The 14,900-nt window shown below is 37.2% G+C and overlaps 1 protein-coding gene across 2 annotated transcripts in view; it reads right to left on the reverse strand.

Annotated features, from left to right (window-relative positions):
• LOC106880807 (uncharacterized) overlaps positions 1-14,900 on the reverse strand; it is a 55,174-nt gene that overhangs the window by 29,725 nt on the left and 10,549 nt on the right. For both annotated transcript variants that reach the window (XM_089355259.1, XM_089355258.1), the window contains exons 5-9: positions 14,027-14,115; positions 11,264-11,375; positions 7,744-7,835; positions 5,970-6,054; positions 3,006-3,094 (exon numbers count right to left, since the gene is read on the reverse strand). In XM_089355259.1, coding sequence (XP_089211385.1) covers positions 3,006-3,094; positions 5,970-6,054; positions 7,744-7,835; positions 11,264-11,375; positions 14,027-14,115 — 467 coding nt within the window. The remainder of the gene's footprint in view (positions 1-3,005; positions 3,095-5,969; positions 6,055-7,743; positions 7,836-11,263; positions 11,376-14,026; positions 14,116-14,900) is intronic.

Genomic DNA, 14,900 nt, shown 5'->3' on the forward strand with positions numbered 1-14,900 from the left:
AGTCCAGGGGCACTGGCAACGATCTTACTTGGCTTGCCGGGTCTTCTCACGCACAGCCCATTTCCAAAGGTCTCGGTCCGTAGTCATCGCCTCGGTGAGGCCCAATGTACGAAGGTCTTGCCTCACCACCTCAGCCCAGGTCTTCCTGGGCCTACCTCTTCCACGGGTTCCCTCAACTGTTAGGGTGTGGCACTTTTTCACGCAGCTATCCTCCTCCATTCTCACCACATGTCCATACCAGCGCAATCGTCTCTCTTGCACGCCACAACTGATGCTTCTAATGTTCAGCTTTTCTCTCAAGATACTTACACTCTGACGGGTATTCACATTGACATTACACATCCAACGGAGCATACTGGCTTCATTCCTTGCGAGCTTACGTATGTCCTCAGCAGTTACAGCCCATGTTTCACTGCCATGTAGCATGGTTGTTCGTACGCATGCGTCATACAGTCTGCCTTTTACTCTGAGTGAGAGTCCCTTTGTCGCCAGCAGGGGTAAGAGCTCTCTAAACTTTGCCCAGGCTATTCTTATTCTAGCAGCTACACTTTCAGCGCACCCACCCCCACTACTAACTTGGTCGCCCAGATAGCGGAAGCTATCGACTACCTCTAGTTTTTCACCCTGGAATGAGATAGAAGTTGTTTCCTGTTTGTTTGCAGTCTTTATTGCACCTGAACATCTGCCACAAACAAAAACTAACTTGCTAGTTAACCTGCCTTTGATATATATATATATATATATATATATATAGATAATATCGAAAAGTTACAATAAGTGCTCGACACTGCATTGGTGAATAAATGTTCTTTATTCATGGGTTAATGAGATTACCATAGGTTTCGACCCCATTGTTACTAGTGATAAAGATGTGCTATATTCGTTTTTCGTTTTCTTACTTGCACCATGTATGTGTGTGTGTAGCCTAGTGTTTAAGGTGTGGCACACATGATCATGAGCTCGTAATTTTGATTCCCAAAATGGCAATTTTTTGAGTTTCAAAAATTAGTTGAAACAAAGGCAGCATATGTTTACAGAAATATAGAAACAAATGGGTTAAACCCGCAACTATAATCCAGCGCTTATAGCAGTTTTATTATGACTGTGAGGTAGCATTCAATCCCCCACTAAAAGTAAAGGACGAGACATTCCTAGGAATACTTCTAGACATCGAAAGAAATCTGGCCAACCTGTTAGAGGCGGTGCATAGACTGCTAGGAGTTGAAATGTGCACCCATCTCTGCTGATGACATCCAGGATAAGCAGTCTACCCTCCGGGTCTACGAATATCATCTTTACTTCAAGATCCAGACTCTTGAGATAAAGTACCGCAGTGCCACTACCGCCCATCCTCAGCAGACAGGGAGAAAAATAAATGATAAACTGTCCGCCAAACATAGACTTTAGGGCCCGTGGTTCATGGGGTCTGGTCTCACTTATGGCTGTGATTCCCAAATCGTGTGACTTTATGTTATTTAAGAGGTATCTTTGTTTCTAAGGGGACCCCAAGCCATGTACATTCACACAAACAAACTTGATCAAGATCCTATTGGGTTGTGTGCTTTAAATCACAAACGAAAGGAACAGAGAGTTAATTACCATTCGAAAGTTTTGTCTCCTCCTTTGATTTTTCATCAAGGAGGCTGTTGTAATATTTTTTCTATAGGCATTTATGACATCCCCCTACCGCATTGGGATACAGGGATTTTAGTGTGTGCTGCAATGTTGGTGTGATGTGGTAAATTTTGATGTGTTCTGGTGGTGTTGTGTATGGGTGGTTGCTCGTTTTAATGTCATTTTCTGTAATCTTTGTTTACGATTTGATATATTTCATCAATTTAGTGTTGTAAGTGTTTATGGCTGTGAGCATGGTTTTCATGGTGTTGGTGTTGTTTGTATTAGAGTTGGAAATGTCTTTGGGAGTTGTGTATCTCCCTATTTTGTTGGTGTTTGCTTTTGGTCTTTTTTTGCTCCTCTTCCTCCTTCCTTTTCTGGCTATTTGCCATTCCTCACTACTTTCATCTTCCAATGATAGTTCTGAGGAATCGGAAGGGGATAAAGGCATGTTGTAAGCGTCTGTGTGTGTTTCTGTAAGTGGTTGTGTTGTTGTTTTGGTGTTGGTTTTGGTTATTTGTGTAAGGTGTATGCAATATAGGTGAGGGGGAATCAGTTTTTGCATCTTCTTATGTTTTTCCTGTATTTTCACTTCTTGGTGTTTTTCCAGGAGTTGTTTTGTTGTCGATTGTTGGTGTCGTTTTTATTGTCTTTTGTGTTGAAGGTGGCGTGGGTAGCAAGGGGATTTTTTTCCAGGGTTTGGTAGTGGTTGTGGTTGTTGTTGTTGTCATTGTTGTTGTTTTTAGATAGTTTAACCTGTCTAATACAAGCCAAGGTTACCAAATTCACTGTTCAAAATAATTTCAACGGTGGGATAGTAATAATAAGTTCCACTAAGGAATTTTTAAATGAATAGCAGGAGATATTTTGGTTTTCTCTTCTCTTAAATTCTAGCCTTCCTTTAGTATTCCTGTTGTTTTAGATTGATGCATAGATATATGTATATATGTAAGTATACTGTAAAGTGTTAATATGTATGCATAATATATAATATATATATTATAGAAATATATTAGTGTTCTTTAATTTTTGAATGGTTTTGCTGCCATTTGTTTATGTAGTTTGATTTCTTTATCCATTAGTTTCTACTAAGATAGAGACGCCAATAAAATTAATAATAGGCAAATGAAAATAAAACTTTGGAAACAACCTAAAGGGAGATAATTGAGAAAGACTTGAAAGTGAACGTGAGATCGTAGTCACGTAAAGTAAAGTAAATATAACTAATAATCCAGAATCCTTGTCCAAATATACTGAAAGTTTCATCTGAATTCATCCAGTGGTTCTTGAGATATCTTGTCTACAGTCAAACAAAGAAACACAACTTAAATCAAAACCTCAGCCCAACAATTGAAACCAATAAAAAATAATTAAAGAATACTAATATTTACCACAGTATTTTTCCATCATTCTATCCTGAGCATCCATCAAGCCTTTGCAGTCAGTGTTATCAAAACATTTACGATATTTCGGATGGTACCTGGAGAAAAGAACAAAATAGTTATAAATTTCTATAGGTGTAGGTATGGCTGTGTGGGAAGAAGTTTGCTTCCCAACCACATGGTTCAAGATTGGGCAAGTGTCTTCTACTATAGCCTCAGGTTGACCAAAGCCTTGTAAGTGGATTTGGAAGACAGAAGCAGAAAGAAGCCTGTTGTATAAATGTGTGTATATATCTGTGTGTGTGTGTATGTGTGTGTGTGTGTGTGTGTGTGTGTGTGTGTGTGTGTGTGTGTGTGTGTGCTTGAATCTGTGTTTAACCCTCACTACTGCTTGACAACCAGTGTTGGTGTGTTTATGTCCCTGTAACTTAGCAGTTCAGCAAGAAAAGACTGATACAATAAGTACCAAGCTTAAAAATACAATTACTGGGGTTCATTCATTCAACTAAAAGTTCTTCAAGGCCGTGCACCAGCATGGCCGGTCTAACGAATGAAAGAAGGGAAAGATAAATGATATATATTATTTGTACCATATTTTGTAGCATACAAGTTGAATATTTCAGACCAAATTAAAACCAAAAAAAGTAAGTCTATGTATATTCCAAGTCAACTTTGGAGGACCAAACATTTCATGTGAAATAGAGCAGGATTTTAAAAGTGCTTACACTATATACTATGTCAACTTGTATGCTAGAGAATATGGTGTGCATTCCATATTTCCAGTGGTACAGCACTTCAAAAGCCATGACAGAACTGCAGCTCAATCAAGAGCATGCTCATCGATTTTTTTTTTTCAACATCTGTGGTATTGTGCATCGAGAATTCTGTGCCCAGGGCCAGACCATCAATCAAGTGTTCTATTGTAATATTTTGAAGCATTTGAGGAAGGATATTCGCTGAAAACAACCAGATCTGTGGGCATGAAGAATTGGATTCTTCATCACAACAATGCACCCTGTCACCAAGCTCTCCTTGCATGGGAGTTTTTTGCCACAAACAACATGGTATCACTTCCGCACCTGCCATATTCACCAAATTTAGCACCTGATGACATTCATCTCTTCCCCAAGATGAAAATGCAGCTCAAAGGTCACCATTTTAACACTGTTGTCAAGATCCAGAATGAATCACAGAAGGTCCTCAACTCACTTACAGAAAATTACTTCCAAGCTGGCTTTGAAAAATGGTAGTGATGCTGGGACCTGTATATTGTTGTGCAAGGTGCCTATTTCAAAGGCGTTGATGTTAGAACTTAGGTAGACAGGTTATTTCTTATTACTAGTCCAGGAACTTTGTGATACTACCTCGCACAGAACAGTTAATAAAATTTAGTAATCTTGTATGTTACATAAGGGAAGAGGAAACTAATGATTTTAGGAGTGTCTATTCATTTAACACAAAGTATCAGGTTATCCCATAAGTTCTGTCCGATTTTACCATTTTTAAAATTGAATGAAATTTAATAGTATTTTAGATTGTCTAATGGAATTAAAAATTATTTTTATGCATTTGTGTACATTTAAACTAATTAAATATTATTTTACAGAATAATAGAATTAAAATTTCTTTGATTAAAACACTTTCTAACATGGAAATATCCAAAGAGCATTTCAGGCACATAATGCTTTATGAGTACAAAAAAGGAAACTCTGCAGCCGAAGCGACTTGAAACATACACTCAGTTTCCGGGAAAGAATGCTTGAATGAAAGAACTTGCAGAAGATGGGTTGCAAAATTCAGAAGTGGAGATTTCAGCCTTGCAGATGAAGATCAAACAGGACATCCAGTTGAGTTTGATGATAAGCTCCTTGAGGCATTACTTGAAGAAAATCCTGCATTATCAGTTGAAGAATTGGCAATAAAGCTTAGTTCAAACCATACAACTGTTCATCGTCATATTCAACAACTTGGAAAGATTCCTAAACTTGGAAAATGGGTGCCTCATGAATTGTCCGAAAGCAATCGCAAATCCCAAGTTCACATCTGCTCTTCTCTCCATTCTCATGAACTCATTTCACCCTCTTTGGATAGACTTGTGACTGGTGATGAAAAATGGATCTTCTATCAAAATGTTTAATGTCGTAAACAGTGGCTTGGTAAAAGGGAAAAAGCTCAACCACAACTGAGAAGGGAACTTCATGAGGAAACAAGTTCTCTCTATCTGGTGGGATTGCAAAAGAATAATTCACTTTGAATTGTTACCACCTAATGCAACAATTAATGCTCAAGTCTACTGTCAGCAATTAGAGCATTTGAACCAAGCTTTGAAGAAAAGAAGACCCACTTTAGTGAATCGAAAAGGAGTAATGTTTCATCAGGACAATGCGCGACTCCACACTGTAAAGATCACATCACAGAAGATCGAAGAGTTTGGTTGGGAAAAAATTACTCATCCACCTTATTCTCCCAACCTTGCTCATTCAGACTAACATTTGTTTTGTAGTTTACAGAATCATTTGAGGGACATAACTTTTGCAAGCCAGGAGGAGGTCGAAACTGACATTTCAGAGTTCTTCGCTTTGAAACCAAAAGAGTTTTACATTGATGGGATTAAAAAGCTTATAAATAGATGGAAGGATATATCTAGAAGGATATATCTAGAAGGATATATCTAGAATCACAATAACCAATGTGCCAGTGCCTTTTATACAAGCAGTAGAGTGTGGTTTTTAAGGATATTTAGCTTCTGTTACTTGAAGGTCACAAGACCACACAAAGGTTCCGTTACTGGCTTACCACCATGGCAGTAGAAGAGACAAGGAGTCTGAGTGAGAGATGAAGGATGTGGAGAGGAGGAGGATAAAGAAAACATAGGTTAATAATTAGCAGGTAGTTGTAAGGCTTTGGTGAATAAAAGCTTATATAAGAAGCAGATGACAGGCTTCATCAAACAGTAATTTTAAATAAACTTACGAGCAGTAAGAACCATTATTCTTTATCATATCACTGTGTACTTCAAGTTTGCATGTTACCACCTTAGTGAGTTCACATTTACCCTCTGGTAAAATAAAATTCAATTAAGATCTCATGTTACAATTTAAAATTAAACAACATAGTATTTTATAATATGATATTCTTTAGTCACACTCAAAAGTCCCTTTAATGAAAAATTGTTGCTCTTTTGTTTTGCTGTGCTTTTTTTCTTTTTTTCTGACATTTAGATCTTTTGCTTAGATCAGTAATTCTCAACCAAGGTCGATATGACCCTTTGGTGGGGTCCACACAAGATTTTGTAGCTAAAATTTACATGCAATAAAGTGGTTATACTTTTACAGTACACAAAATATTTTAACAAATTTTTTTTAATACAGTTTCAAATAATATTTAATTATGAAAATATTGAAGGATTTTTTAAAACATTGAATGCTTAGGAGGGTCCATGCAAGTAAAATAGGAACCAAGGGGGCCCATAGGTAAAAAATAATTGAGAAACCCTGGTTTAGATGAAATATTAAAATATGTTTAAAACTGTCACTAAAAGTAATTCAATTTAATTCGATATTTTAACCATTTACATTCCACAATACAGTATTCATTTATGTGTATTTAGGCATGAGAAAGAAGCATGCCAAGAACTGATCAGAACATTATATGTTCACAAAAACATACACACACATATACATATATACACACATTATGCATGTACACACACACACACACATACTCATAATGTTCTGATCTTTTATTTGCCCTCTTCTTTCTTATCCCAAAGCATAAATTATGATGATCATGTCATGGGGTGTAAATGTCCACTTTAATTCTAACAGAAATCTGTTCAATGCATAAAATATTCAAAGTAAATGTGAAAACAAGACTGGAATTGATTTGTTAGGTTTTATGAATAGATTTTCTAGATCATGCAAGGTTTTGGGTCTTATAAGCATCAAAGACTGAACTTTTCCTCAGCAAACTCAGAATTTGAACTCAGAATGCACTGCAAGTAAACACTGACATAAACACCAATGGTAGTCCAAATAAGGCCATCACTTCGTTTTACTGTTTTACTATATGCGCTCTATGCTGACTTCAAATGCTAAAAATGATAGTGAGATTATTCATCGACTTGGAAAATTCAATTGCCCTTTTGAAAAATTGATTCCAGTACCCCTAAAAAGATCGAGATATCTCACTTAAAATAAAGATTCAGCTTGAAATAATGAGTCCTTCAAAAGGCTCTCAGCTTCATAAAAAAGAAAAGAATAGGTAAGTATAACACTAAACCCCACTTTAACACAAAAGCCTGCTTTTTCATGCCCATTGCTGAGGGGGTGCACTGGATGGCACTAACTTCTTACTATTAAATGTTGCACCCTCAGATTTAGTCCCCACCCAGAATATTCTGAAGCACCTCCAGGCATCAAAGTCTGGCAAGAGGCCAGTGCTCCTTACTACTTGTAGAAATTGAACACATAGGTGAATCTTATTGTCCATAGCAGAATGAATGGAGACAGTGACACACAAGAGCCATAATGTAATCTGTGTAACCACATTTGCAAGATTAAACACGGTCTCTTGCTTCATATGAGGGTCTATCAGCTACCATGATTTAACTTTTATTTTTATTAATGTCAAGCAAAATAAATACTCAATATATTAAAAGCTAATCATATTCAATCGGCAAAAAATTTTCAATACACATAATCTGACCCCACACCCACCCTGCCAAACTCTTTTATTCCTTACTTACCACAGGCTTCTTTTATGGCCATAAATAGACCAGCATATCTTCGTATTTTGCAGTGAGACACGACAAGGCACTTTGCAATATCATGGTAGACCCTTAAACAAGACAGAAAAAAGCAATATAACATACATACATACATACATACACGAGATAGCAAATGGCATCTTCTTTTAATTTTGACTCTATATCTTCAGGAGGAGTTACCTCAATCCTTTCTATATAAACGAAAATGAAGTAGATTGACAAATTTATTTTTTGAACCAGTGGAAGACACGCAAGATGTCGAAATATTGTTCACGAGATAGCAAATGGCACTCTTCTTTTAATTTTGACTCTATATCTTCAGGAGGAGTTACCTCAATCCTTTCTATATAAACGAAAATGAAGTAGATTGACAAATTTATTTTTTGAACCAGTGGAAGACACGCAAGATGTCGAAATATTGTTCACGAGATAGCAAATGGCACTCTTCTTTTAATTTTGACTCTATATCTTCAGGAGGAGTTACCTCAATCCTTTCTATATAAATATAATAATAATAATAATGATAATAATCCTTTCTTTATTAGCCAGTAGGACCAACAAAAATAAAATTGGACATTGCAAAATATGAAGGACACAGTAGGGTTACATAAAGTGTCATGTAAAAAGTCAATAAGAATGAAAATTATAACATAGAAAATTCCTAAAGGACGCATGCAACACAGGGCTACTCATGGAGACTCCACGAAAAATCTGGAAGTGTCCTGGCCACTAGTGCAAGAGCCCTCTGCCCATTTTCCTCTCTCTCTCAGCCTTGGATACTCAAAAGCGCATGCTCAAATTAGGTCCCTTGACACAGACCATCTCCGTCACTTCACCAACCTTTTAATAAATTTGCTGGAAGTCAGCACTTCTCTCTCAGCCCTCACTTTCCTTTTCAAATGGTATTTGAAAAAGTTGATTAGGCATAGGCCAAACAGAAAAGTATCTGTCTTCAACCCTTTCAGTCTAGAGCACCATACAACCTCTTTCGCTACAGCCACAAAACATGGAAATTGCCTTCCATAGGCCCCAGCCTGAAAGTCCTCCAGAACAGATTGGTGAGTTGAAATTCATCAATGCTTAGAGTATCTCCGAGAATGTCTCTGTTTCCTTTCACCACTAATCCTCTATACAACGCCATAGTAGAACTTCCACTAACCACATTGCCTGACTGGCTGAGGAACATGAGCGCCTGTTGACACTCAAGGTGCCAGACACCAAGCCTCGGTCTACACTTGATCCAAGATTATGGTTCAGTCAAAGAAATGAGATGCAGGAAAGTGAGTCTGACAAATGGCAACCACACCTGCTCACCATCGTCGAGAAAACGCTTCGATGTGCAGCAGCCTTAGTGCATATCTGCACATCAATAGACATGGTATACCAAACCCACCATTCATAGGGTGTTGACAGCAAATGGAGCGCCTGACAAGTGGGATCCGTCCCTTCCATAAGAAGCCGAAAAGCAAACACTCCAGCTTGACCAGGTATGAACTAGGGTAATGGTAAGGTGGTAATAAATAACAGAGGCGACGTATGTGTTCACCACCTCTGCCTGACCTTTCAAGGATAGCTTCCTCTCAGTCCATTTCTGGGTGAGACTGGCTACCCTGCTTGTCACTTCACTCCAGTTCTTCTCCAGTTGGAGGTCCAGTCCGAACCAGACCCCAAGCAATTTTACAGGCCTGACCATCCAACGTCCTACAAAACTGTCGGTCACACACACACAACAGTTAATTGGAGTCTGGACAGCTTCTCAGCTGGCCAGCTCCTGTCCAACCATCCAACCTATGCCAACAGGGAAAACAGACATTAAACAATGATAATTATGATGACATAGATACTGTGTTGAGTCAAAGGTTTTGCAACATTTTTGTAACTTATTTGTTTTATTCATTACGTTCAAACAAAAGCAGCCTAGCATTCAAAGTGAAGGCCATCATGTCTTTCCATTTGAAGCCACATTTCTCCAGTTCGTTGATCTGATACTGGTACTAGTTCTTGTCCTTTGAGGTGAAGAACTCCTTCATTTAAGCTTCGACATCCTCTTGGTTGATGAAGTGTCACATGCACAGGAACTGTGTTATGGATCAGAACAAGTCATAATCTGAGGGTGATATTTTCCCACGACCCTAAATTGCATAAGCAATGGTTAAGCAAGGGCCAGCTTCCAGAATCTCTTACCAAACATGGACATTTTAAGCATAAGGTGATGCTTTGCATATGGTGGAATTATGAGGGGTTAATTCACTATGAGTTCATTCTGAACAGGCAAGCCATTGACGCCTATCTTTATTCCAAACAGCTGGAGTGGATGTATGCCATTGTGTGACAAAAATATCGGTTAATAGAAAGTGAGCTCTTCTGTAGTAAGAAAATGCAAGACCTCATACCACTTGAACAACCTGAAATAAACTCCAGGAACTTGAGGAATCAAATTGATGCCAAACCCAACATATAGTCTGGACCTAGCTCCTTCAGATTATTACTTGTACCAACCCATGGCTCACTTCCAGCCCTCACAATGCTTTATCAACAATGAGGTTCTTTACTCTACTATTCTCATCCACATGCATCACATGGCTACACCAGGGCAGTCTTCTCTCTTGCACGCCACATCTAATTCCACTTATAACCACTTTTTCTCTCAAGAAGCTTATGTGCACACTAATGTTGCACATCTTGCAAAGCATATTAGCTTCATTTCTTTCAAGCCTTCACATGTCCTCTGCAACTACAGCCCTGTTTCACTGCCATATAGAATGGCTGTTCACACATAAGCATCATACTATCTGCCTTTCAGTCTGAGGAAGTGGCTCTTTTTTTCCCAACAAAGGTAGAAGTTATCTGAACTTTACTCAGCCTATTCCTATTCTAGCAGCTAAGATATCAGAACATCCACCTCCACTGCTGACTTGGTCATCTAGGTAATGGAAGTTGTCTCCTATACTAATTTTGGTTCAAATTGAAAGTGTGAAACTATTTTCACTTTCTAATGAAACCTCATCGTTGTAGAGCAGTGTATTTCAAATAACTATAGCTGGTTGTTGAGATAACATAGAAAATATGTAAATGAAAATAAAGTTTATTTGGTTGCCAGAAGGTTACAAATATTTTAATACCCCATATGTCATAATCAGTAACTCAGTTTTCGAATGTATATGGAATATACATGCACACTGACACACACACACTCACACACACACACACACGTAAACTGTCTTTTATACATATATATATTTTCATAAACCATATATTTATATATGCTTATATATATTGCATGCATTCTGTAAATACACACTGTAAATAGAACACTGGAAATATTAAAACTTCTCTTAAATCCAACACGAAATTTTTATGTTTTTCATGACTGAATTCCATCGATGGAATTTTGCATCTCTAGTCACAAATCAGCCTCTTCTTTATAAAAGGAATTCAAAGAATTGTATAAGAAAGGGAACATAAATAATACCTGTGAGTGCTTTTAAGATATTCTTACCTACATATCTTCTCTTTACTATCCTTGGCTTCTGACAAGTGTCTAAATTTCGACAGGCAAGTCTCTTCTTCTTCCTCAGAACACGTGTCAGAATCTTCGGTACCTACAGAATCTTTAGTGTTCAAAGGAAGAAAATTCAATAAGTGGTTGAAGAATTTGATTCAAATTGATAAGTAATATCAAAAAAGAAATCATATCAAAATTCCAAAGCTATTATAAAATAATAAAAAAATGAAATGAAATAATCAGGTAGGGCAGAACACCATAGAAAAGGAATAAAATAGCTTAATCACTTAATATATATATAATATATAATTAAGATTCAATTGGAGTAGGTACTTAAATTGAGGCACCAAGCCAGATTGGTATAGTCCACACAGCTCGAAGGTAGGTGAAGAAAAAGCAAATAAGTAACAAGGCCATAATGTATTGATACCTGGACATCCTTGTTACTTATTTGCTTTTATATGTACATATATATATATATATATATATATATATATATATATATATATATATATAGATAATATCGAAAAGTTACGATAAGTGCTCGACACTGCATTGGTGGATAAATGTTCTTTATTCATGGGTTAATGAGATTAACATAGGTTTCGACCCCATTGTTACTAGTGATAAAGATGTGCTATATTCGTTCTTGAACCATGTATGTGTGTGTGTAGAATAGTGTTTAAGGTGTGGCACACACGATCATGAGCTCATAATTTTGATTCCCAAAACGGCGTTGTTTTGAGTTTCAAAAATTAGTTGAAACAAAGGCAGCATATGTTTACAGCAATATAGAAAAAAATGGGTTAAACCCGCAACTACTATCCAGCTCTTATAGCAGTGTTATTATGACTGTGAGGTAGCTTCCAATCCCCCACTAAAAGTAAAGGACGAGAGGTTCCTAGGAATACTTTTAGACATCGAAAGAAATCTGGCCAACCTGTTAGAGGCGGTGCATAGACTGCTAGGAGTCAAAAAGTGCACCCATCGCTGCCGATGACATCCAGGATAAGTGGTCTACCCTCCGGCTCTACGAATATCGTATTTACTTCGAGATCCAGAATCTTGAGATAAAGTACCGTAGTACCACTACCGCCCATCCTCAGCAGAGAGGGAGAAAAAAATGTGAAACTGTCCGCCAAACATAGACTTTAGGGTCCGTGGTTCATGAAGTCTGGTCTCACTTATGGCTATGATTCCCAAATCGTGTGACTTTATGTTATTTAAGAGGTACCCTTGTTTCCAAGGGGACCCCAAGCCTTGCGCATTCACACAACCAGATTTGATCAAGATCCTATTGGGTTGTGTGCTTTAAAACACAAACGAAAGGAACAGAGAGTTAATTACCTTGATTTTTCATCAAGGAGGCTGTTGTAATTTTTTTCTATAGGCATTTATGACATCCCCCTACCGCATTGGGGTAGAGGGATTTTAGTGTGTGCTGCAATGTTGGTGTGATGTGGTAAATTTTGATGTGTTCTGGTGGTGTTGTGTATGGGTGGTTGCTCGATTTAACGTCATTTTCTGTACTATTTGTTTACGATTTGATATATTTCATGAACTTAGTGTTGTAAGTGTTTATGGCTGTGAGCATGGTTTTCGTGGTGTCGGTGTTGATTGTATTAGATTTGGAAATGTCTTTTGGAGTTGTGTATCTCCCTGTTTTGTTGGTGTTTGCTTTCGGTCTTTTTTTGCTCCTCTTCCTCCTTCCTTTTCTGGCTGTTTGTCATTCCCCGCTACTTTTGTCTTCCAACGGTAGTTCTGAGGAATCGGAAGGGGATAAAGGCATGTTGTAAGCGTCTGTGTGTGTTTCTGTAAGTGGTTGTGTTGTTGTTTCCGTTGGTGTTGGTTGTTGGTTATTTGGGTAAGGTGTATGCAATATAGGTGAGGGGGAATCAGTTTTTGCATCTTCTTATGTTTTTTCCTGTATTTTCACTTCTTGGTGTTTTTCCAGGAGTTGTTTTGTTGTCAATTGTTGGTGTCGTTTTTATTGTCTATTGGCGTGGGTAGCAAGGGGATTTTTTTCCAGGGTTTGGTAGTGTTTGTCGTTGTTGTTGTTGTCATTGTTGTTGTTTTTTAGATAGTTTAACCTGTCTAATACAAGCCAAGGTTACCAAATTCACTGTTCAAAATAATTTCAAAGGTGGGATAGTAATAATAAGTTCCACTAAGGAATTTTTAAATGAATAGCATGAGACATTTTGATTTTCTCTTCTCTTAAATTCCAGCCTTCATTTAGTATTCCTGTTGTTTTAGATTGATGCATAGATATAAGTATATATGTAAGTATACTGTAAAGTGTTAATATGTATGTATAATATAATATATATATATTGTAAAAATATATTAGTGTTCTTTAATTTTTGAACGGTTTTGCTGCCATTTGCTTATGTAGTCTGATTTCTTTATCCATTAGTTTCTACTAAGATAGAGACACAAGTAAAATTAATAATAGGCAAATGAAAATAAAACTTTGGAAACAACCTAAAGGGAGATAATTGAGAAAGACTTGAAAGTGAACGTGAGATCGTAGTCAAGTAAAGTAAAGTAAATATAACTAATAATCCAGAATCAATCCCAAAATCTAATCAGTTCGTGCCAGTCAAGAGGCCAAACATTCTGAAAGTTTCATCTCAATTCATTCAGTGGTTCTTGAGATATCTTGTCCACGGACAAACATAGAAACACAACTTAAATCAAAACCTCAGCCCAACAATTGAAACCAATAAAAAATAATTAAAGAATACTAATATTTACCACAGTATTTTTTCATTAATTTATCCTGAGCATCCATCAAGCCTTTGCAGTCAGTGTTATCAAAACATTTACGATATTTGGGATGGTACCTGGAGAAAAGACCAAAGTAGTTATAAATTTCTATAGGTGCAGGTATGGCTGTGTGGGAAGAAGTTTGCTTCCCAACCACATGGTTCAAGATTGGGCAAGTGTCTTCTACTATAGCCTCAGGTTGACCAAAGCCTTGTAAGTGGATTTGGAAGACAGAAGCTGAAAGAAGCCTGTTGTATAAATGTGTGCATATATCTGTGTTTGACGACCAGTGTTGGTGTGTTTATGTCCCTGTAACTTAGCAGTTCAGCAAGAAAAGACAGATACAATAAGTACCAAGCTTAAAAATAAAATTACTGGGGTTCATTCATTCAACTAAAAGTTCTTCAAGGCCGTCAACCAGCATGGCCGGTCTAACGAGTGAAAGAAGTGAAAGATAAAAGATATATACTATTTATACCATATTTTGTAGCATACAAGTTGAATATTTCAGACCAAAATTTAAAACCAAAAAAGTAAGTCAATATATATTCCAAGACAACTTTGGAGAACCAAACATTTCATGTGAAATAGAGCAGGATTTTAAAAGATAGTGATGATGTTTGATTGCTTACACTATATACTATGTCAACTTGTATGCCAGAGAATATGGCGTGCATTCCATATTTCCAGTGGTACAGCACTTCAAAAGCCATGACAGAACTGCAGATCAATCAAGAGCATGCTCATCGAATTTTTCAACATCTGTGGTATTGTACATTGAGAATTCTTTGCAAATGGCCAGACCATCAATCAAGTGTTCTATTGTAACATTTTAAGCATTTGAGGAAGGATATTCGGTGAA

The sequence above is a fragment of the Octopus bimaculoides genome, chromosome 7 (genome assembly GCF_046866305.1).
Source record: "Octopus bimaculoides isolate indiv1 chromosome 7, ASM4686630v1, whole genome shotgun sequence".
Classification (NCBI taxonomy): domain Eukaryota; kingdom Metazoa; phylum Mollusca; class Cephalopoda; order Octopoda; family Octopodidae; genus Octopus; species Octopus bimaculoides.